The 24,249-nt window shown below is 52.5% G+C and overlaps 1 protein-coding gene across 20 annotated transcripts in view; it reads right to left on the minus strand.

The window, feature by feature from the left end:
* Positions 1-1,577: 1,577 nt before the first annotated feature.
* The window catches only part of PPP6R3 (protein phosphatase 6 regulatory subunit 3), a 138,405-nt gene continuing 115,733 nt past the window's right edge, over positions 1,578-24,249 (minus strand). For 10 of the 20 annotated variants that reach the window (XM_049641825.1, XM_049641961.1, XM_049641900.1 and 7 more), the window contains 9 exons: positions 22,952-23,049; positions 21,055-21,109; positions 20,043-20,173; positions 14,789-14,910; positions 12,481-12,634; positions 10,964-11,070; positions 9,375-9,525; positions 6,876-6,995; positions 5,960-6,227 (listed from right to left, as the gene is read on the minus strand). In XM_049641825.1, coding sequence (XP_049497782.1) covers positions 6,122-6,227; positions 6,876-6,995; positions 9,375-9,525; positions 10,964-11,070; positions 12,481-12,634; positions 14,789-14,910; positions 20,043-20,173; positions 21,055-21,109; positions 22,952-23,049 — 1,044 coding nt within the window. In that variant the 3' untranslated portion in view covers positions 5,960-6,121. Of the gene's footprint in view, positions 3,758-5,959; positions 6,228-6,875; positions 6,996-9,374; positions 9,526-10,963; positions 11,071-12,480; positions 12,635-14,788; positions 14,911-20,042; positions 20,174-21,054; positions 21,110-22,951; positions 23,050-24,249 lie in introns of those variants that run through there. The other 10 variants (XM_049641945.1, XM_049641910.1, XM_049641938.1 and 7 more) reach the window with 5 other exon arrangements.

Consider the following 24,249-nt stretch of genomic DNA (forward strand, 5'->3'; position numbering starts at 1 on the left):
CATCAAATTTACCGTGTGCGCACGAACACACACGTGCACACTGCTCTGCTTCAGAACCGTTCTGTGCGTGACGCCTCAGTCTGTCTTCTGGAACGGAGCTTGACGTTTCTATCATTCCACTGGCTACCAAACATTCCATGCAGCTGGTCTCCGTCTGTTGCGCTACTTTGAAGTCAAACTGTCAAATTCCCAGAACATAACCGAAAGGCTTTGACTAGGAGCGTCTTTTATTTTTTAGTAACTTTTTAAAAGTTTTATTTATTTGAGAGAGACAGCATGAGCAGGGGAGGGGCAGAGAAGAGGGAGAGAGAGAATCCCACGCAGGCTCCACATGGTCAGCGCAGAACCCGACGCGGGGCTCGAACCCACCAACCATGAGATCGTGACCCGAGACGAAGTCAGCCACCCAGGCGCCCCTGTCCTTGCCTGTAAAGCATTTAGGACAGATCTGGGGTGACCAAAAACAGCACCGTGGCACCCGTGTTTTAGGTAAATACTGAAAACTAACTGGTAGAGATAGCAAGGGCAAAAGAAGCCAGCATACGCCGACTGCTGAGAATTAACGACAGGAAAGGGATCCACGTGGATGGGAGTGGGATCCAAACAAGGAAGTGGCACCAGGGTGCGCAACGAACACAGGCTATGCAGTGAGTGAGGCAGCGTTAACCCCTCCACTCTCCCTCAGTGCACACGTGGCCATCGACAGTGTGTGAACACACGGCCACAGCTGTGTTCCAGGAAACCTACCTGTGAACGCAGCTGGTGCTGGATGTAGCTGACCCTGAAGCAGAGAACTAACTCAGCCCATGTGACTGGAGCGAAGGTGCTCAGGTGTTTAGGAGGCACAGGGTTTCAATAAAACAGGCTCAGAGCCAGGACTTAGGAAGGTTAGTCTGTGACATTACGGGGTCGAGAAGTAACACTAACGATTCTGAAGCACCTAACATGAGGCAAAGAACTATTCTAGCTACTTCTCAGCCTGAAAACGTGTCCCTGTCGAGTTCCACCTGGCGGGGAAAGATGGGGAGACAGTCATTACGAGAGGGTTCGGCGGGACGCGATCACAAGCCCCTGGCCCCAGAGCCGGTGCCCTTGGTCACCCAGCACGATGCCCACAGGGTCCGGGCGTGCGCGGCCCCAGCACAGAGGGTCGTGGCGGCTGGCTCGGGGAACAGCCACGCCTGTTGGCGCAGACAGGTGGAAGGCGAGTGAAAAAGGAGACGCTGAAAAGTAGCACCACGTTTTAAACCTCATGATGGAGCACCTGAGAATTTTACCAGCGGAGTTACCGGTAGGGATGGAGACCAACCACATGGCCTGGAGAAGCGCAATCCACGGAGACAGTGAGGCGTCCCAGGACCAGGTGAACCACCTAAAGACCAGAGCTGGCGGGGAGTCTCCGTCTGCGGAAGTATGCTTACTGGGCCCCCGTGCGCCGCTCGCGGACGGTTCGGGGTGCCTGGCTTACAGCGCTAGGCCCTGCGGACGGCACACTCCTCACTGGGGACCTGGTACTCGGTCAGGAGGCCCCGCCCATTACACACCTTGTCTGCTTATGAAAGCCCAAGCGAGGCACAAGAGGAGATTTCTAGAAACAAAGAATCAGGCTTTATTTTTGCCGCAGTTATCTTTAATACAGGTACTGTATTATAGACATCTGTTAGGCTCGCGATTCGGTATGGCCAATACACAGAAGTCAGAGACTACACGAGAGCGGACTCGCTCCTGGCCCTCGGGCTGGCGCCCCCAGCACGCCTGCCTCTTTCCACCCTTGTGTCCTCCCTGCCACGTCACACGAGCTAACAGAACGCCACTCCAAAGAAAAACCTCGAGTCGCTCTTTCATCGGCAGCAGGTGGGATGAAACGCTGTGTTACCTTGGGGTGCGGTGGAGAAGCCAACCGCGCGGAGGCGGCCGAGCCCTGTCGACGGCTGGCGGGACCATCGCAGACCGTCCGTCGGCCGTCCCCGGGAGTCCGCGTCCTTGAGACAAGTGGAAGGAGCCTGTCCTCTGGCGGCGCTGGGTTCCGGAGGAGAACGCACGAGGGCAGTCTCTTCGGAGAGGAGCTCACGGCAGCAAGGGTTCCTGAGGAGGTGCGCCAAGGCCAGGTACAGCACCCCCGCCATCCGTCCCGGGCGCGCCGCCGACCCCACGGTCCTGGAGCGCTGGGTCGGCCTCGGTAAGCCTCACACAGAGTTTTGACACCATTTACAATGGAAAAGTAAATAAGAAATAAGGCATTCAACATTTGATTCTTTTTTATTTCCATATGCAATGTAATGTTTAGGCACGCTGCTTGGGATGCTAGTTCTAAAAAAATCGTTGGCCATTATTCAGAATATCCTTTTGGTTTTAAATACTGGTCAGGAAAAACAAATGATGTAAAAATACGTGAATAATTTTCTATTACAGAAATGAAAAACTGATCTGCGTCTAAAAGTGCGAGAGGTGAAGTAACTGAACCCTTTCCCCAGACGATACGGCAATATACAATATATTGCTTCAGCTGTTTGAGAAGGCTGTGACGTATCTTCGTATTGACATAGAAAATTATAAATTACACTGAATTAGTATCCATAATCACTATATATATACACAAACCAGTCCTAAAAAAAAAATACACTGGTTTAGAATTTACGAGTGAAAACCTCACAAGGTACAGGAAAACAATCACCATGCTTAGGTGCCGGGTTTTGATTTCTGGTTTTAGAATACCAGCCTGTGAAATGGACGCGCTCCAACCCATCAGCAGCACGAGCATTCTCCAACTGACCTGCCTCGCAGGATGGAGGTTCGTTAAATACGCAAACTGCTCGGAAATCTTCACTGGTGATGCTTGTTAACAAGGTAAATTTTGGTGAATGGGTTAAAAGGCGGAGGAACTACTGAAACAAAACAAAAAACAGAAACAAAAACGAAAAACGAAATAACTCAAACCACAAGCCAGGTACACTCCAAACAGTCTAGTGTCTCACCTGTAGGAATAACCATTTCAAGCAAACGAGACTTTAACAGAACATATGGCTTTCCAATAACATCGATTTATCAACTAAGCTGTAGCAATAAATACTTAATCTCTACCCATAGACTTACATTTTTTGATCCGTTTAAAACAATACAGAAAACAGTTACCAATCGAAAGCTGGTTATAAAAAGAACACCAAATATCTCTTATTCAAAATCACGTTTGTAAGTCAGACCAACCAAAATAACACTCAGAGGGCATTTCAACCCTATGACTCCTCGCCAGCCTGGAAGGGAAATGAATTCAGAATTTTGTACAAGGTGAAAAATGTACGAAAACTGCCTAATACTTTGGTCACACTAATAATTGTCAAATAGTTATGCTTCAAATACAATAGATCTGTGTATTCACTTTTATAAAACTATTCTTACAGCCATTTGAACTACAGTATTACTGCCATTATTACACGGGTGGCAAGATCGTATTTCACAGGCTATCCATTATTTAGAACAATACAATATAAACATACGCAAAAATTCTTGGTATTTGTCAATGTGCAATATTTTTACACTTCTGGATTTCTCTGTACAATGTCTTAGAATCTAGAATAGAAAGGTTGCTGGTCCTGATCCCTTGCAGAGCGAGTGCAGCAGTGGCGGCTGGGCGGGCTCCAGGGGAAGTCTCCAGGGGCCCCGAACGGTGGCGACGTGCAGCCCTCAGTCGGCAGTGGAGGTCACTCATCATACGGGGCCATTGACCGACGTGTCGCCTGGCGTGCTTGGCTGGTCAGTCCTGCGGGGGAAGAGACAGACATTTGAGGCACTCAAGGCGGAAACGTGAGACGGTTCGTGAAAAACTTCGTTTAGCTCCCCGAGGGTGGGGACGTTTCCTTTCCCAAATTTACCCAACGCCGAGCGCCAGGCCTGGCACTGGCGGGGAGGGGGGTATTTAATGGACTGCTTCACAGACACAAACCTCCAGGAAGCCTAACTGAACAGCTTCTAGCGCCCCCTCTGCGGTGGTGAACGGGCACACAGGCAGGGCTGCGGCAGGGAGGGGCTCCGTGAAGCCGTCCCGCCTCAGCCTCCCAGGGGCACAGGTGTGGCCTAGCTCGGCGGCTTTCAGACGGTTGCTCCCGGACCCGTCATGAGCCCCTTGCTCATTCCTCCTTCCAAACACCTGTTTATGTGTTCCACGTATGAGAACCCACATAAAATTTCACTTGAAAGACAGGATTCTCCTACCGAAAGAGGGGGAAAAAAGCTTGTAAACAGGCCAGCTCTGGAAAACAGGCGTGCACTTTCACAAACGTGCTTCTGCCGGGCAAGCGTTAGGCTGAGGCCGGGCGCACAGAAGAGGGAAGGCCGGACAACGTGGCGGCAGACGCACAAACCCCACGTTCCTGCCAAAACGACGGGCCAAACGTGTAAGATGGTCTTGGCCGTGTTTCCAGAACTTTGCAGCGCAGGCTCGGGAAAGGGGGCTAAGAGATGCCCGGGGAAGCACACAGGTGCCTCGGGACCGGCTTGCGGCTCACGAGCCCAAGGCTCCAGACACCTGCTAGTGGTGACAGAGAGCCCAGAAGCCGGCCCCGCGAGAGACACGCGCTGCTCACATTCAAGGAGTCTCCGCGCCTCAGAGACACGACGGTACGGACCCTGCCGTCACGGCTCACAGGCTGCAGGGCCTCCAGTGCGTTTTCTAACCTCTCCCAGCTCAGCTTCTGCCTCTGGGAAAGGCGGGGGGCAAGTCCCCCGGAGGTGGGGGAGACGGGATGCGTGCAAAGTGCCTGGCGCGCCGGCCAGCCCCGGAAGTCGCACGTGCTTGACGGACAGGAGTTACCGATTAAATCCCGTGGCAGGGCGCCCCTGTCACCCCAACGGAGCATCACGCCCAGCTGTGACGGGAACCGTGTGGGGAACAGGGCACACGGAGAGTCCCGACGACTCTCTTTACCTCCAACGCTGCCACACGTCACTCTCAGGGCACAGATGTGACACGTCGGACGACTTACCTCCTCCCTGCCATCACGGCAGCTCAACGCCACCTTCTCAGCGGCCTTCCTCCACCGCCCCATCTAAGCGGGACTCCTGATCTCATCCAGCTTTCCCGATTCTTCAGCGGCACCTCTTTCTACACGTCCCTATGTCACCCGGGTGCCTGTGAACCTACCGCTTCACCCTCAGGCCTAGACCAATGGCTGCCACACTCACGTGTGTTGGATGGAGGAAGGACAAACAGATGAGTGCACGGGCACAAGGGACGCCCTGGTCTTCTTCCGCCAGCCCTCCCCAGTGCCCCTCTCCCCACCCCCCCGCCCCGCCCCACCCCGCCACCCGAGTCCGGCAGCCAGACAGGCAGGGCTCTTCGCACCGGATGTTTCTAGGTGGGTTCCCCGGAGGCAGATAATCTGCGCTCCAGAGATCCAAGGAAATGACCCCAGAGCCTCCTGTAACACTTGTGCCCGAGAAACCAAGAGGCTCCCGAAGCGACCAGCCTGAACGGGAGCGGACCTGGACGACCCGGCCTTCGAAGCAGTTCTCGTAGAAGGGAATGTGTAAGTAGCAGGAGGGAGGTGACATAACTGGCGAGGGGTAAGATCCTACAACATACCTTGAAAAAACCTAACCCGAAAACCCCAGGCAAAACAGGTGACCTGCCCGGACGCTTGCACAGCCGGGGCTGGGTCCCTCGGGGCTGGGGAGTCACTCTGCCGCCTCCTCCCACGGCCCGCACGAGAGCCAACATGCTCGAAGAGTTCTTGTAACTCATCTGTTTTATACGCCCCAAAGGCTTTTTTTTAATCATAAAAGCAAACCCCTCGTGCTGTCATTCCGAGGAGAGAAACCAAAGCAGGGTTTGCTACACTATAGGTCTGCCGACCAGTGAACAGAGCGCGCCCCCTGCTGGCCCCCGCTGGTCCCATTACCCCGAAAATGACGAAGACTTGGGGGGTGGGGGTCTGGCGAGGGGGAAAGTACCACTTCTCTGAAATGGCTTTAAAGGTTACTTTATTCCTTAAGGAAGGAATGTACAAACTTAGATGTATATAACCAAAAAAGTTAACTCTGGGAAGTGCTGAGCAAAGTTCCTTGTGGTCCAAGGGCAAGTCCTCTTCTTGTGCCAGCTCTGGAGCAATCGGAGGCCGCCCTTGCTCTACCTGCGAGGCCGTGCGTACGGGCCGGGGCGCCGGCCCTCGGCGGCTGAGGCTTTGGCTTGGCCTATCCCTTCAGACCACTGGCTCAGTCTAAGCAAAAGGTGACTAGAAAGAAAACATCACATTCCAAATCACTCAGCTCTGGCAGTGGGATTTTCATACTTAAGCAAGACAACTATTTTGCAAAAACAAAAACCGTACAGGGAATCATCTAAGAGTTAAGAATATTTAGCTACATTTACAAAAGGGCCTCCCGGAAGGCTCTCCCCATGTGTCACATACGCATTGATTGTGGGAAAAGGGGCACCAGGTGCTGCCCGTGGCTGGTGGACCCAATGAGAGCTTTGGCTGCCACAGCCTAGGGACCCCAAACCCAGAAGAGCTCAGTATCAGCCTCAACTTAACATGTCCTCAAAAAAAAAAGTGTAAGGGGGAAGGTATGCCAGCATCCAAGACCTTTCCATTCCCAGTAACGTTTTAAAGAGCCAGTGATGTTACTGAATCTCCAAAAACCAGTCAGATTTTTAGCTTTTGGAGTAAGGAGGTAAACTGATCTGAGACCTTGACTCAGGCACCCTGCCTAGATGTGGCCTGAGAAAATGTTACTGTGCTAAGTCACTGAATGCCTGAGGATACCTGTAAGGACCCCTCCTGTGTCCCCAGCCCTGGATGCCAACCTTCCTCCCAGCTCCCAGGAGACAAGAGCCACAGCCAGAGCAGGGCCTGGGCAGGTCCGAGGAAGCGGGGAGTTACCTCTGCTCTGGGCTACTGCTGGGGGGCCGGGGGCCCGCAGACTTCGCCTCTGCTGTCTCAGGGCTCTCCTCCACATCTTTACAAGCAGCATCTTGAGAGGTAGACAGTTTTCCTTCCTCGCTGCAGTAAAGAGGATGACAGACAGCATTAGATGCCCGGGCTGCCAGCTCGGGGGGAGGATGAAGGTGCATGCAATGACCCTGGAAGTCACGGCTGCCACGGAGTAGAGCCCCGGGGTTGAGCATGCTCAGGGGAGGGGCCACAGGGACCACAGACGGTGACTGGGAAATCACGGACGGAAAGGACCACACACAGGAGGGAACCGGAGGAAGGATGACGTAATGCGGCTGGTGTCGGATCGAGAACGGCCCGTGTTACCATACATACCGATAGGATTTCAACACTCTGAAGCCCAGTGTGCAAAACAGAAAAAGAAACGTACAAGAGTTTCAGAATACTCCTATAAATGAGGAATGTGGGGGGGGAATGTGTCCAGGACTGCACATAAGCAGAACTGCAGACTCGGTGGAGGTGTCAAATGAACCTGTTTGAAGGAATGAGTCTTTAGTTACGGCACTTTGCTTTCGGGGCCCAGCCCAGCATCACACGGTCGGCCGGAGAGACCCCGGTCGGCTTGCTGCCCCTGTCACGTGAGCCGGGGACCGGGGGCCTGCAGTGGGATGGAGCTCCTCGAGGAGCACCGTGAAGGCAGAGAGGCGAGAAGGGTGGCCACGACAGGCGAAAGCGGCTCCGAAGGGGTCAGAGGGCTTGGGCGGGAGAGACACTGGCAGGGTTCTCTACCCCTTCGGTGGCTTCTGGCGGAGGAAGGTAAGCAGCAAGTGCTGTGACTCTCTGGGGGCTGGACAAGCAGACTGTGGCCTATTCTGTCCGGACTTCCCATTCTGACGCCATAATTTTGGCACCAACATAAGCTAAGGGGCAGCTAGCGGTTCCCTCCAGGAAGGGCCGTCGTTCTCAGAGCCGAGTCCTGTCTTGCACTTGCTTACGAAAAACCCAATTTGGGATGATTTTCTTCGGTGGCTTTCGGGTGGGTCGAGGCAATCCATAAGGAGGAAGTCGGCCTAAAGTCTAAAGATTCACCCGAGTCACCTGGTTCCTTACTCTTCTTTATCCGCGCCCCCCCCCACCCCATCCTCACGAAAGCACCTATCCTGACGTGCTCACCGTGTGTTACTGCCGTTCTCGTAAAATGCACAGTCATGGCCTGCGGCACGTGACTGGCGAGAAACGGGCCACCTCGCTGTACTGCTGTGGACTCGTGCTGGGAAGATCATGTGTTCTGGCGATGGTGGCACAGTGCCCCGGTGCGTGCACCTCCCAATTCCACCTGGCTTCTCACAACGACCCGATGCCCAACTGTCCTCTGCCCCAGGCCTCTACGCACAGTGCTGCCGTCCTTGCCACCGTGGCCTCCATGTGTCCACTTCTTCGGGGACTGCTTTTATCAGTTCTTCCCAACTCTCTCTAGATACGTGGGTCCAATTACTCAGGAATTATCTTAAACTTGACGTAGTTGATGAATGCCTTTTACGATGGGTCCTGGCTGCTTATTACTGATGCAGAGAAAGGCTACCGATTTTTTTAAAAATTTACTCTAGAGAAAGAGAGTGCGAGCAGGGGGAGGGGTAAAGAGAGTGAGAGCTGAGAAAATCATAAGCAGGCTCCATGCTCAGCACGGAGCCTGACACGTGGCTCGAACCCACGAACTGTGAGCTCACGACCTGAGCCGAAGTCGGATGCTTAACCGACTGAGCCACCCGGGCGCCCCCGCTAGCTTCTAACTTTAAAGTTGTGTGCGTTTACGCTCACATGGGAAGTCCACGTCCCTTCTCGTGCCTGCTGTGTGTTTTGCAGCAACCTCCTAATGAGGCGGGAAGCGCCCCTTCCGATCCGAAAGGCTCAGCGGAGCACAGAGGCCACAGCGGCAGGCGCGGATGCTGCTGCAGCACGCAAGTCTTGACGGAAGTGTTTGTTACTCTTTCGGTTTTCTGTTTCTATTTTCCATTAGGATCCCTGTTTTGCTCCATGAATTTAAAAGTGCGGTTAATGTCCAAAATGTTTCTTAAGCTACCATTTCGCTACTGAATTCTCACGGCTGCACTGTGTCTGGAGAAAGTGATGTGCACGACACTGACCCTCTGGGTTGTGACGGGCTGGAGCCCGTATGCGCGTCAATTTCTACTGTGACTACAGAAATGTCCATTTCCTATACTCCTCTATTTAGAACCCACTAGACTTAATCCACAGTCTTCTGAGCATCACAGAGAGAGAAAGAGAGAGAGAGAGAAAAAGGCACTCAGGGACCCCAAACTCTCCATGTCTTCGTTTAGATTTATTGGGCTCCACAGAGAAGCTGGGAAGAGGTCCGGCCAACGTCTGAACCCACATCGGAATCAAATTAAAGATGCTAACATTTGAGGTTTCCCCCCGCCGTCCTCCCACAACCTGAAGCTGCCAGCGTGATCCAGCCCTGGTTACCTTTTGAAGACTGCGGTTTCTGTCTTGGCATCTACAGTGAGGCTGAGAGTTTCCTTCATGCCGCCGTTCATCACTGTCTCAGTTACCTTGTCTGTGCTTTCTGTGTCCTCCTCTCCATCAGAGCTGGCCTCCATGGCTACGCTGCCTGGAGCTGAAAGCAACACACCTGATGGTCACGGGGAGCAAAAGCAACAAGAACGGGGCCCCGCTTTCCGTGCAGACCCAGCCACCCGGTGTTCCAGCTACCGCTGGGAAAAGAAAGAGACTGTTTGCCGGCTGCCGCCTCGGCCAGTTCGTGACGGGCACAGGCTTCTGAAAACCGCCCACTAGGGAGACGTCCTGCAGGCCCTCTTCAGGACCACGGGCCCCCTCCGGCCTTCCCAGCTCAGCACCTACCCACACGCCCAACCTCTCCCAGCCGGCTTTCCCAGCTGGACGCTCCGGTTCACAGTAGACAGCACTCTAGGCAGCCACATATATTCACCGGCTTTAGCCCACAAGTACCGAGGAGACACTTTATTCGGGGTACTGTTCTCATTCTTTCTTTCAGTTGGTCCTATTTTCAATTGGGTCCGACTGGCTCCTTTTTTCTTTTCCTAAGTTACTTTCCTGTGGTTCCTCGTGGATTATTTCTTTCTTCTGTAATTGGGAGCTATACGCTATATTGGTTATGAGCCTGGGCTCTGTGGTCAGACCTGCTGAATTCAAACCCCGGCCTCACCACTTACTAGCTAAAGAACCCTAGGGCAAGACTTTTCTTATATGTAAAATGGGGGTAACTAGACCCACGTGCAAAACTGCCGAGGGATAAAATGAGATCTATATAAACTATTTAAAGAACAAATAAATCCAGTATTAGTTACTAGTTTTATTACTTTTCCCACCCCTTGGTTCTTGGGCCCCACCCCCCGTGTCCTGACTTCTTGTTCTAAGGATCTATCTACTTCTTTTTTCCTTCCACATACTAACTCCTCGCACCCCCCCTTCCACCAACCTCCTCCCAAGCCCTGTTCGCCAGGCTGAAAAGAGCTCAGGGCCGCTGCAAGGAACAGCGTGTACAGCTTGAATAATGTGACAATCCACTGGACCCGTTTCAACTGTTCATAAAGGTGAGAAGGAAATGAACAGCCTTACGGCCTGAAACGCGCCTGGACACACACACAGGCTCCAGCAAAGCAAACTCCAAGTGGCTAAAGAACTGGGCACCAGCTGGTCCTGAAAACACACGTGACTCATTCCGATCTCATTCACACTGGGCTCTGGAGGCTAACTGGGCTCTTCTTCTCTGGGCCTGTTTCCATTTCTGCACATTGACAGGACTGAGTAACTGACAACTCAGATCCCTTATGCCTTCTGGAATCAACGCGCTCGGCTCTGGAATGAACACATCGTTTCTCTTCAGCACTTGCCCCGTGGACGTCGGACCCACATTCCCGATTTCCTGACTCCTATCAGCCCTTGAGCCCAAACCTATTATGCGGACAGAAAAAACTAGATCTAGAACACTAAGCACAGAGTTAAAGCCCGAACAGCCTTGGCACGAGCGGCCGGTGGGCCATGCGGGCTCGTGCCCTGTTCTCGGCACCCACCTTCCGGCTGCGCTCCCAGGGCGGCAACACTGGGAGCCAGAGGGTCCATCGGTTCAGTGCTGGTTTCCATCTCCACTGGAGAATTACTCCTTAGAGAATCTTTTGTACTTTTAGAAAAGAGAAAAGTCAGTTCGTTAGCAGTGGGAAACGGTCCTCAGTTACCATTATTCACAAAACCCTCTGAACATCCAGGCTTCGCTGGGGCGACACGGGCGGTCGGTTACAGACTCCACCGACACAGAGGTCTAAGTGCAGACAAGTGCGCTGCCTGAAGGTCGACGAGCGTGGGCAGGGAAACATTCCGCCAGAGCAGCAGGACAGTAGCTCAGGGACTTCTCAGAAGTGCGCAGGAAAGGTTCAAAACGCACCAGTCCCGCATCCTCCCCGTGATCACAAGGCTCGCAGGGCCGGGAAGGCGGGGGCTCACCCTGTGCGGGACCAGCTGCGTCGGTGGTGCCGTTTTCACCAAAGTCCCTGCTTACCTCGAGCCAGACTGCCTCAGGGCCTTGGTGATACTTCAGGAGACGGTATGACTTGTGCACAGGGTTAAAGGCGAGCAAGCTGCTTCAACAACATGCCAAGTAACCCAGGGCACCTAACCCCCGGTCACACACGCGGCCAGAGGCGGAAAGGCGGCGGTCCGGTGCGAGGGCGGAGCCAGTGAACTAACTTGCGACGCCCTGGGGACGTTTGCCCACAAATCCCACTTTTACGTGTGAACGAGAACTTCCCGCTGGCAGGACCGCTGCCGCAAAGCCGTGTGGGTTGAGCCAGCTCTGCGGTCTGCCGAGGGTGGCATAACCGCAGCAGCTGACAGCCCGTCCTCCGTCCTGCAGTCGCCGCTACCCGTTAGGGCAGGGAAAGCCACAAAGTCTCCCAAATGGGGCGGTGGAGACTGTTTTTTTCCCTCAGTAGACAAAATAAAACCACGTTTAGCAAATCAAACTAAGCCTAATAAGACCTGAAATCCATAGTTAATACTCAAATGCGGACAAAACTGTTCAGGAAAACTACGAAATGACAGGGCGCTGTCATGAAGAACGCTACAGGTAACAAGAAGGACGGCCCTACCTTTCACGCCCCTAAGTATCAGACTAACTGCAAGCGACACACAAGTTGATGTTATCTTTCACCTGAAGACACATTTTGCACCGTCAGGCAGCGCTCTGCACAGAGGCGCCTGTCAGGAGTCCCTGGGCTCCACCTTGCTTCCATCCTCCTCAACCCTGTTTCCCGACAGCTCGGTGGGGCCAGACGGGCGCCCGCAGACGGCGTCTCCGTCGGCGCCCTGCTACGTAACCTCCTGGGGCCGCACCTTCCCGGGCGACTGCCTTTCCCAGCTCATCCTGGATGAGGGAGGGGGATGAGGCTGGTCTCCTCGTAACCCGTTGCCGTCTCCGCCACACCGATTTGTAACCCTGTGTCAGGCACGACCTTCAGCAGCGGTGTCAGCAGCGGGCACGCCACCCCCCGTTCCCCAGCGGAAAGGCTTAGGGAGCTGGCGCACGGGCTCTCACCTCAGGGAAGACGTGAACTCCGAGAAAGAAGCCCAGCCCGTCTCCTTAGTTGGCATTGGCTCCTCTGTGCTCCAGACGTCAGACCCGACAGAATCTAAAGGAGCACCGTGGGTCGTCTCCATGGGGACATCGAAGTTGGCCGACCAGTTGGGTGCTGAAAAGAGGGCAGGAATTGCATCTTGAGAATACTTCAGTAGTTTAACGGAATACAAGACGTCTCAAAAAAGACGCGCAACGATAACAGGGACCAGAGTGGTGGGGACGGGACAATCCCGCGGAGGGCGACTCTTACTTCTTATTTCAATTCTTATTTCTAAGATTGCTTTTCCCCACAGAAATAGCACACAAGGCCACTTCTGTCCCAGTTAGGAAAGGAAGGACGCCGGATCTGAGGTTGGGAACAGCTACCATGACTTCCGGTGCTCTGTCGCACCCTCAGATGCGAGGCCTTCTGGCCAAGCGTCTGCAGTTTCATACTGCGGGAGCATTCGCTGTACCCTGGGGGTTGCAGCGTTCTAGAAGTTTGCTGTGGCCAAAACAAGAAAGAAGGTATATGCAGATGTCTACGGAAATCACGATTCCATGAAAGATTTTGAGGAGATGAAGGTGGCTGGTATCTTTCAGAGTGCAAAGCGATGTTGGAATGTGAAGAGTCTCTTCGGGCTGGCTTCCATGGAAGTCTGTCACTGACCTGTGTTCCCGAACTTGGAAACACGAACACCGGGGTATGAAGTAGCTTCTCTTGATAAACGAACAACTAACAAATACCGTGGGAAGAAAAAAAACCCCAAAACAAAAACACACAAGGACATAAAGCTACATCTAAAAGAAGATGCTAATTTCTTACTTCTGACAAATGTACCAAGACTATAGTAACACTGGGAGGGTGACGGTGCACAGCCGCTCCCTGCACAATCTCTGCAGCTTTGCCGTAAACCCAAAGTGATTCCAAAACAAAGTTAAAAAACGAAAGAAGCAGTATCAGTATGCTGGCCATTCCGCTGCCACAAATTGGAGACTTGCAATGCTTCCCAAGTCAGGTGTGGCCCCGCTTCGCACTTCTAACGGCCTCCCCACACGCAGTGCCCTGTCGTCAGCACACACAGAAGGCACAGCGCACCCCCAAACCCTTGGAATCCGGGTCTTTCTGTGTGCTACAGATGCGTCCGGCCGGGGACTCCTGGAGAGCCTCAGGGTGGGCTGGTTGCCAGGGGAAGCAGCCGGGGGTCAGAGGGCTGCAACTTCCAGCCCCCACCCCACAGCCCACCCTCCTAGGAATGGAGCAGATCACGAAGGGCCGGTGACCTAATCAACACGCGGCCCCAAAGAAGGGTCCACAAACACTCAGACTTGGGTTCAGAGCCTCGGGGCTGGTGCACAGAAGGCGGTACCTGCCACACTCGAGGGGAACAGAAGATTCTGTGCTCGGGACCCTTCCCGAACACGTCCCTACCTCTCTCTCCACCTGGCTGCTCGTGTTGATATCCTTTAACCCATCCTCCCTGTGCTGCCCACCAGCAGTTCGCACCCAACCTGCTGGTCTGTTTCGCCGCCGCCTCCTCAGAGATGTGTCCCCTGGGGCGGCACGAGGTCTCGGTGTCTTTGCTCTCATTGCACACCACGCTTTAGGCTACACAGGAGTGACCTTCCCAGATGAGCTCCCCAGAATCTACGGCAGTCTCCCCATTTCCTCAGGAGGCCGAGCTCCGGGACGCGGAGCGTGTGCTGTCCCGTACCCGGGCACACAGCTGGAACCTGATAAAGGCGTGTGGATTCTAAGTGAACTACAGACAGAAAAGCCCACTGCTTCCTCCTGAAGATGGTGAGCTGGGAAAGCAAGGAGAGGAGAGACAAACCTCTCTCGCTCGCTGGGTCTGTGCCGTGGGGGTGAGCTGGCTACCGCTAAGGCCCCCGGCGCTGGGGTGCCGAAGAACCCATTTCCGATCGTTTCAGCTTTAAGGTGTCACCTTTGGGATAGTCCCTGCTGATCCCACAAACACAGCACTTCCTCATCTTTTCATAATCTACGTGGTCTCCCTTTCTGCCGGGCACCCAGAGGCTGGAGCTCCCAGTGTGCCGTGTCCTCCAGCCAGACCCACACAGAGGGCATCCATACCGCAGGAGACGCCCCATCCTCAGAGGGACGGCCAGCTCCTTCCCTCAGCCCCCGTCCTTGACACTTAAACCTCCAAGGGGACTCAGAGGACGGAGTTTCAACCTAACTCCCATCCTGCAGGCCAGGGCGCCTAGTTTTAAAAGACACCGGTTTTCAACACACAGAGACGAATACGGAAGGAAGACGACTTACGTTCGTTCAAGTCTACCTCCATTTTATCCTCCGTACTGGCACCACTGGGTTCAAACAAGTCTTGTTTCGCACCGTCTTCTTCTTCAGAGTCTGTACTTTCTTCACTGTCTGTACTCCCCGAGCTGAGGGGGGGGGGGGGGAAAGACTAAAATATTTAATGATGCCTATCAGTCACCAGCTAAATCCAGAAAATTCTGAAGGTCATCCAGTAAGAAAAAAATCACATGCACTTTGTCCGGATCATTCTTGCCTTTGTGAACATGCTGCCTAACCCTGCTCTCAGCTGTCCCGCTGGCTCCTGGGCTCTGCATCAACACGTGGGTGGCTTCTAACAGGATGCAAACGCCGCTCGCTGTGGCACTGCCGTCACGGCCAAGGTGTTGAGCTGCTGTTCACATGCCGACCTACCTACCACCCACATAGCATTCCTCGAGGGTGTTTTCCCACCTTCAGCAGTTTAAAAACCAGGCTGTCATTACCACAGGGCCCCAAGAATCCTTTACATGCCCCACACAGATGCCCCACGTCAGACATGTGACTTGCGGGTGTCCTCCCGCGTCCACGCACCATCCCTTCCTGTTACTAGTGCGGTGACAAGAGCAGAAGCGCTTAATTTTGACGCACTTGAGCTTATGAAAATTTCCTTTCACGCATGTGCTTTCGGTGTCGGATCTTAGAAATCTTGCCCTAACCCAAGGTCTCAAGGATTTTCTGTAGAAGTTGTACAGCCTGATGCGTCACATCCAGGTTTAAGATCCACTTGGAGACCACGTGTACATACGCTAAGAGGTACAGACAGATGTTCCCCCATTCCAGGACTGTTTGTTCAACAGACTATCCTTTCTCCACCGAACTGCCCTTGCACCTCCGTCAAAAGTCAGCTGTCACCAGATCTAGTAATTTCTACTCTATTCCGTCCCCCGATCTACTCCGTCTTAACGGCCACTGTCGCAGTGACTGTGTTCTGAAATCAGGTGCTGCTGGTGCTCCAACTCTGTGTTATGAAGGCTGTTTTGCATTTCTTTACGAATTTAAGTGCCAGCTCGTCGACGGTTACCAAAAGCCTATTATCATTTTACTTGAGATTGCACTGACTCTAGATCAATCTGGGGAGAGATGGCATGTGAACAATATTGACTTCCAAATCATAAACATCTATCAATTCCGGATTTCTCTCAGCGGTCTTGTGATTTTCAGCGTCCAAGGCTTGCACATCTTGTCAGTTACCCTTATATATTCAATATTCTGATGCTACTATCAATAGGACTGTTTAGTGATGTCAATTCCAACTGTCTGCTGCGGTACGGAGAAGGACGATTATACTGATCGGTCATGCCAAACCCACTGAACTGTTCTGATAGCCTTTTCGTAGATTCCAACAAATTTTTCTACACGGACAGTGACTGCTGTCTGTGAATAAAGATAATTTTACCCTTTCCTTTCCAATCTAGACGGCTTTAAATTCCTTTTCTTGACTAACTGCACTGGCTAGAAGCCTCAGCAACAATAGCGAAAAGCCATGGTAAGAGTAGACCTCTTTTGTCTGGTTCCTGGTCTTAGGGGGACACTGTTCACTTTTTACCACTTTTTAACCTACCAAGCTGTAGGTTTACTGTAGAAGCTTTAAGCAAGTCAAGGAAATTCTACCTCCAGTTTGCTAAGAATTCTTATCAGGTATAAACGTTCGGTTCAGCCACATGCTTACCGACTGATTTTCAAATATTAAACCAACACTGTAATTCTGAAATAGACTTTATTTGGTCATGATGTATTATTGTTGCCTTTATTTACTGAAACCTTGAAAGGCGTTTCTGCATCCACATTAACGAGAATAACGCAGTCACATTTCTTGTCATGACATGTCATGTCAGCTCTGGTGTCACGTCACACTGATGTGGCCTCTTAGAAATGACACGAGCACTAGATTCTCCTTTTCAATGTTCTAGAAGCTTTTGTATAAACCTGGTGTCATTCCTGAAACGTCTGGTAGAATCCACCAGAGAAGCCACCTGGGCCCAGAGTTTTTTTGTATTTTATGTAGGAAGTCTTAAACTAAAAATTCAACTTTCATAGATACAGGACTATTCCACTTATCTTTCTCGGGGGGCAGGAAAGCTTTGGTAGTCCGGGTCTTTAAAGATCGTCTGCCTCAGGGTCAGACTTAGTGGCACAGTCAGTCACAGCATGCCCTTAGTACGTTGTGGTGTCACTGCTGTCGTTCCTGGTGGTAGTACCGTGTATCTCCTGCTTCTCTTGACTGCTCTGTCTGGAGGGGCACCGACTCCTCAAGCTTCTCAGAGGATGACTTTAAGTCGCAATGATTTCGTCTACTGTCTTTCTGTTTCCTCAGGTGGAAGCCAAGGTCATGGCCTGGAGAGGTCTCTGCTTGTGCATAAAAACAGCACTAGAACAGTCTGGTCACGCCCCCTTTGATTTCCTCATTAACCCCATGTGTTTAGGGATTTTCCAGAGGTCTTTCTGTGACTGACTTCTAACTGAATTCCACCGGAGTCAGAGAACATGCTTTGCAGGACTTGAAATCTTAGGAACTTGCTGAGACTTGCTTTATGGCCTGAATAGGATTTCTCTTGGCATAAATATCTCACATGCACCGGACAGTAGGGCCTCTGGTGCTGCTGCTGCCTGAGGTGCCTTGCACACGTCCGGCGGGGCCGCGCTGACGGTGGTCTGGGTCTCTGATTTCTGCCTGTGGTCAACTACTGACAGAGGAGTGTAGACGCGTGTGATGGTAACCACAGTTTGTCTGCTTCTCTTTGCCGCTTCACCAGTTTCTGCCCCACATATTCTGAAGCTCTGTGAACAGGTGTGTAGGCATTTAGAATCGTTACGATCTCCTGAAGACCTGACCCCTTATGACCTTTTCTTTATGCTTTTCCTCTGAAATCCGCTTTACTATTAAATATGTAGGGGCGCCTGGGTGGCTCAGTCGGTTAGGCGTCCGACTTCAGCTCAGGTCATGATCTCAAAGTCCGCGAGTTCGAGCCCCGCGTCGGGCCCTGTGCTGGCAGCTCAGAGCCTGGAGCCTGCTTCGGATTCTGTGTCTCCCTCTCCCTCTGTCCCTCCCCCGCTCATGCTCTGTCTCTCTCACTCTCAAAAACGAATAAATGTTAAAAAAAATTTTTCTTTAAAATATGCAGACCCTCTTTTTTCCCAGCCTGTTTGTGTCTTTATATTTATTTCTCAGATGCAGCATACGTTAGACCTTATTTTTTTATCCGATCTGAAATCCCTTCATTTTAACTAGGGTTATGAGATCGTATGTTTAATAGCATTTAACGAATCCTGATACGGTTGCCTAGGTTTAATATTATCACACTGTTATTAGTTTTCTGTGGGTCTCAGTTGCCTTTATTGTTTTGTTCTCTTTTTAGGTATTTTTTATGATTTAATTTCCTTTGTTGGCTTATTAACTATAACTCTGTTTTTATTGCTTAGTGGCTGCTTCAGGGTTTACGATATATAACCATAACTTACCAGTCTACTCTCAAGTGATACCATAGCCCAAAACTAGAAACCCAGATGTCCATTATCAGGTACATGGATAAACACAGCCACCCGTTCGGTGGGTCGTACATCCATTTAATGGAGCACTTCTCAACCGTAAAACAGAATGAGCTGTTGACACATCACCCAACATGAATGACTCTCACAATAGTTATGCCAAGTGGAAGAAGCAACATAAATTATATAAAATTATATAATGTGCAATGTGACTTACACAAAACTCTAGAAAACACAAATTATTCTAAAGGAACAAAAAGCAGATGGGGGAAGGCAATAGAAAAGGGCAGGAGGAAACTTCTGCGGGTGATGGATAAGTTCATGATCTTGATTGAGATGATGGTGTCATGGATGTATTCATGTGTCCAAACTTGGTACACTGTATGATTTAAATAAACAAGTTTTCTGTACGTCAGTTACACCTCAACAGAGCTGTTAAATAATACAAAGTTGCCTTTTCTCATCATCCCGTGCTCCCTCTGGGTATCAACTGTCCTGTCCTCTAGGATGCTACCTTCACCGCCACACTCGATTCTCTACGCTCTCTACAGAGGGTGCCCCGCTGGGATGCGACTGCTCCAAGGTGTGAGGACGGTCTGCCGTCACAAGGTGAACGGTAGTAGGCAATGGCCATTCAGTGAATTCACTCAACACGAGGCCCAGAATTTCATAGTGAGATGGTGACAGACAAGTTTGGGGCTTTATCTTAAAAACAAAACAAATAAACAAAAACAAAGTCACCATGAAGATCTCTGTCTTTGCTTCCTGGTCCCGGAGCTGCAGCTACCTGGTCATTACAAAGTAACAAGGCAACACGCAGACGGTGACAGAGCGGGCATGAGAAAAGCCGCTAGGTTTAATGACCTTACACAGCTGTGGATTAGGAGACAGATACACCGTCGCTGTGTTTAAGCGGCAGGTGGTCTTCCGTAACCCGAAGCAGTACGCTTCCTTAGAGACACGACAGCTGCCGGTGCGCGCGGAGAGAGGGCAGGGATGCCGGTGCACTCTACCCAGCAAGAGGAAGAAACGGCCAGTGGGGCAGGGGCGGGAGGGGTTGTACTTTTCACCGTACGTTCTGTTGTCTTCGAACTGTCCGCCAGGTGGACACATTACTTCTTAAAAACACATGAAACAAACAGGAGAGTTCCGCTGCTATCCTCCCGACTACGAGGATATTGGCGATGGCGACTCGGATAACAAGAACTCCGTGTTCTCGTGCCGGAGCGACAAACAAATTAGACGGGAAAAAACCCAACTGGACTGACCCCAAAGGGCCCCCACTGGCAGGATCCCGTCTCCCCAAGCTAGACTACCTTGTCGAGACAGCTTTTCCCGCCCCTGGGGAAACCTTCAGTCTTCCGGAGGCAACCACACAGAACTCCGCTTCCGCGGACGTTAGTGGTGAGGGGGCATCGACCCGGAGCGCCGTTCGCTACGTTCCCCGGCACTGCCTCCCGTTCAGAAGAGGCCGCGCCGCGCCGCTTCTCGAACTACGTCTAAACGCTCCCTGCATTTTCAAGTTCAGCACCTTGACTCGTCCGCACTCCTGTCACACTGGACACGGGCAGACTGGCACCACCTCGCGTCAGCTGACAAGGGCATTTCTGACCACGACAGAAGCGCCGGTCTCTAGGTCACGTACGTGCATCTGCCGAGGATCCGACGTGCGTCTCCCAACCACCCCCGACTCTCCGCCTGGGGATCACGGCCACCGTAACAAACCCCTCACCTGGACCGTCTCTGGGATTCCGGAGCGAACGCGATGTGCTTTTCCTCCCAGATGTCTTCCTCATCGGAGCCGCCATCGTCAAACTGCTGGATTCTTTCCTTACAACACGCTTCAAACAAGGCAATATTTCCCTAAATAAAAGCGAGAGAGTGAAAAATAACAAAACAAACTTAAAAAACAAGTTATTTTCTCCACGAGTTACCAACGCAAACTTCCTTTAAAAAACAGTGTCTGTCACGCACACCAAAACGAAACGTACCGGCACCCAACGCCAGCTTTTGCGGAACCGCAGAAAGCTCCCCCTCCAAAGACTCGATTCAAAACTGGCCCACAGAAGCCTACACGGTCTTCCCGGGCTCCCCTCACCCGGAGAAGCGCCGCGTTCCCTCCAAGAGCCTCCCTGCCCCCCCCCCACCCGAGATGCAGTCCCAGATCCGCCCTGACAACAAAGCAACCCGCGTTTCCTCCGCTTTTACCAGCTAAGCAGCAGTGACGGTAACAGCAACAGCCCAGTCAGGACCTTCTACCTCATCACATCAGCCAATAAGCCGGCGGTCCCTCGTGTCAATCAACATAAAAATCAGGACCGTGCCCACTCAAATGACACCAATCCCGCATCATTTGCCGACAGGGCCGACTTGGTGTCTGAGCCGTGCCTGGGGATGACAAGGCCCTGATCTAGCCCAAGTTTCTCTCCCGGTGACATACATCTGGAATAAAAGGCATCTGGCTCGAGTCAAAATGCACTCTCTGAACTCTAGACTGTAATCGCAAGTGACCCGGTTTTAGCAGCCCTGTCACATCTTAAACCAGGGTCGCAAACTCACATCCCCACAGGAACCACGCAGGTGACACGGCTGGGTGAAGGAATACCAGCCCAAGATGAAGGGTCCTGGGGCGCGGAGGGTCCCAGCGCACGCGGCACCCACGCACAGGCTCGGACAAACCCCAGGCCCCACTGTCCACCTCTCGTATACCGTGTTGCTAAGGAGAAGAAACATTTAATACTCACGCTTTCATTTGTATTGAGAGTAAAGTTGATGTCTGATACTCGATCGAAAGAAACACTGTAAACAAAATATAAGTACAGGAGTAGTTAATTGCGTACAGGCGGACAGAAACATTATTTAAGACATTTTCCGAATTTAAAATAGTTACCCTATCATTCAAATCTCCACAGGTAAAACTAAAGCAAAAACCTACTTGCATTAGATGATGCCTCTTCCCTTGGTACTAAGAAAGGATGGAAAGGCAGGGGTGGATGCCTTGTGAGACAGAATGAACGCACCCTCGAAGCCTTTCCATAAAAGATCTTTAACATCCACGGCAACAACCATGGTTCCACGGGCCATACTTACATAACCAAGAAAAAGGTTATTTGGAAAAAAGAAACAGTCAAAACAGGTACCCCAAAAAAGTACCCAAGGGCTGTCAGCTCTCAGACACTAATCTTTCTCCCGGGATGGCCAAATTCATACACAGAGTAGACACCCCCCAAATCCTAACGTATGGCATGATCGGCAGGAAGGGAGGGGTGAAAGAACTCATAGCCTGTGAAACATAATTTCTTGAGGAAGTAAGATTCTTATTATTTTGGAGAAAGAGGGTGAGCAGGGGAGGGGCAGAGGGGTGGAATCTTAAGCAGGCTCATGGCCAGCTTGGAGCCCAAGGCGGCGCTCCATCTCGGGACTGTGAAATCATCATCTGGGCTGAAATTAAGAGTCGGACCCTTAACCGACTGAGCCACCCAGGGGCCCTAAAGTCAGTATAATTCTTAAAAGATCTGTTCTAATCAATCATTACTCCAAGCACCCAATATACATTTTAAAGGGACTGGATTCCCAACAGGTAACATTTACTGAGAGCGGAGACGGGCGAGCGCCGAGATGCCGCGTGGGGAGCCCGTGGGCTCTGGTGTGAGCGCTTCTGCGGTACAGACACAACCACCAGGGGGCAGTCCTTGCTCGTGTTGCATCCAAATGAGCTGACGCTTAGGGCAGCTGGCGGCCTTGAACTCTTGCTCTGTTTACAGGGAAGCCCCCGTCCGCTGCGCTAACACAGCGTGCTGTATGGTACAGCTGGACCGTGCCGGGGGCCTTCGGCTCCTCACACGCCACAAACTGCAGCTCGGGACAGAAGACGGCTCTGCCGGCTGCGTCACTGAACCACGAGCACCTAACTGCTAGCGACGAGCCACCCGGACGCCGGGTACTGACGAGCGTCATCAGGCAGTGCCCCGTGACAGAGGCCGTTTGGTCGTCACCTCTGTTCTCGATGAGCTATGACCCTCCTCGTAAGTACTTTACTTACGAACACCTCTCCCTTCCGCGGGCCAGACGCTAGGCCCTTTGCTTTCATTCCCGTGGATCGCCCACACATCTGTCACTCACTGGTTTGGTGGTACCAATACTTCCCACTCCCGTGCCCCCCGCTTCCCTCGCCCGCACGAGCGCTCCGCCTGCCCGGCTCTTACGGGACACCCGGCCGGCCTCGTGGTGAGCGGGCCGGGGAGGACACACGTGGGGAGCCCCTGCTGGGAGGCCACCGGGTCCACTCCCACCCGCCAACTACAGCAGGGACTCACCACCCTGGGGGCCGCTACCTGGCACAGCCGTCGGCGGGGTGGGGGAGGGGGGCGCGGGCAGAGAAGCGACCAGAGCTCGTGAGCAAAGCTCAGTATACACAGCGACAAGCCCCTGTGAGAAAGAGCCCCACGGCCCTCAGCCCCCCCCCCCCCCGCCCCCCCACCCCCGGCTGCTTCAGGGCCGGACAGGCTGGGACCGCAGGGGCACCTGGTGGGGGCAGGCGCATCCCAACCCGTGAACGCGCCCAAGTCCCCGGAACCCCGGAGAACCGCGTCTCAGAAAAAACAGGAGCGCACGAGACGGGGGACAGGAAGATATACTCACTTGCCAATGTCATCTTGATCCGCAAACTTCTCATCGTTGAAGCCAAACTGGTCAATAAAATTGGACGTCATTTGTTGCATCTGATAATCAGAAAAGGCCTGGCAGCCCCAGGGCCAGTGACAGTGATACAATGATTCTAATGACATTCTACACACTATCTGCCCACCTGTGTTCCAGAAACCATCTTATTTACATAGCCTTAGGGCTTAAGAAGTTGGTGTGTTTTTCTAAAAACAATCAAATAATTTCAGACACAATTTACCCAAAAAAGGACACGTTTGGAATTCGAATGCACATGTCACTGCAGGAGATGTTAATGACCACTCTGTCCTCTACTGTAAATTATCTTTAGAGAGAGGTCTGGGTTAAGTCCGGTTCGAAGAGGTGATCAAGTGACACGTGACAGTCTGAAATTATAAGATGTATCAATCACCTCTGCACACAACCAACCTTAACCTAAGATCCAGGAAGTGGTGACCCACCGCCCCCCCCCCCCCCCCCCCCCCCCCCCCCCCCCCCCCCCCCCCCCCCACTACAGTAACACGGCACCAGGGGAAAACACGACCAGTAATCAAATCTGCCAGCCTACAACACACAACGTTCGGGGACACTTCGTTCTCTTTAAAGAAAAGACTTCGGTCTCAGAGGCCGGGAAGAGTATCAAAGTAGCTTCTATCCTACCTACCTTAGAGAGAGGATAAAGTCTTAACACTGACCCGACACCGGTCTGAAAAGCTACAACTGCAAGATCCACAGAGGAGCCCATTCTGTCTCCTACATTCTAGAGAGCACCAGGCTCACGTGGGTTTTCTTAGGTGGTAACGGGGGAAGGTTAAAATGGACTTCACGAGAATGCTGAGCTGCTGATTTAAAACAACAAGGAGGCCCAGCAGAACAAGAGAAAGCGGCGAAGGTGTCCCACGTTCTGAAGCAGGAGTAAAGGACAACGGAGACAGCAAGTGGCACCCCGCACGCCACCCCGAACGAGGCACGGAGACTGACGAAGAACAGTGTGTGTGCCGCCTTGTGGACTTGCTCTGGACGGACGGGAAAGCTCTCGCCTGCAGGTGGGCCCACACACACGGGCAGGAGCGACAGCCGGGAGCTGAACCACAGGCATCTCACCAGAAGCCACTTGCTGGGGAGGGAGGCGGCTACCACTGCCTGAAACCCAATTCTCCCCGGTTCTCCTTTTGAGCAGCGCCCGGAGGTTCCGCCCCGCGGACACCTGCTGCAGAAATGCCTCTTCTGCTCCCTCCTGATCACTCATGCGGGTGGCAGGGAATTATGGCATGGAT

This window comes from Panthera uncia, chromosome D1 (genome assembly GCF_023721935.1).
Source record: "Panthera uncia isolate 11264 chromosome D1, Puncia_PCG_1.0, whole genome shotgun sequence".
In the NCBI taxonomy this organism is placed as follows: Eukaryota; Metazoa; Chordata; class Mammalia; order Carnivora; family Felidae; genus Panthera; species Panthera uncia.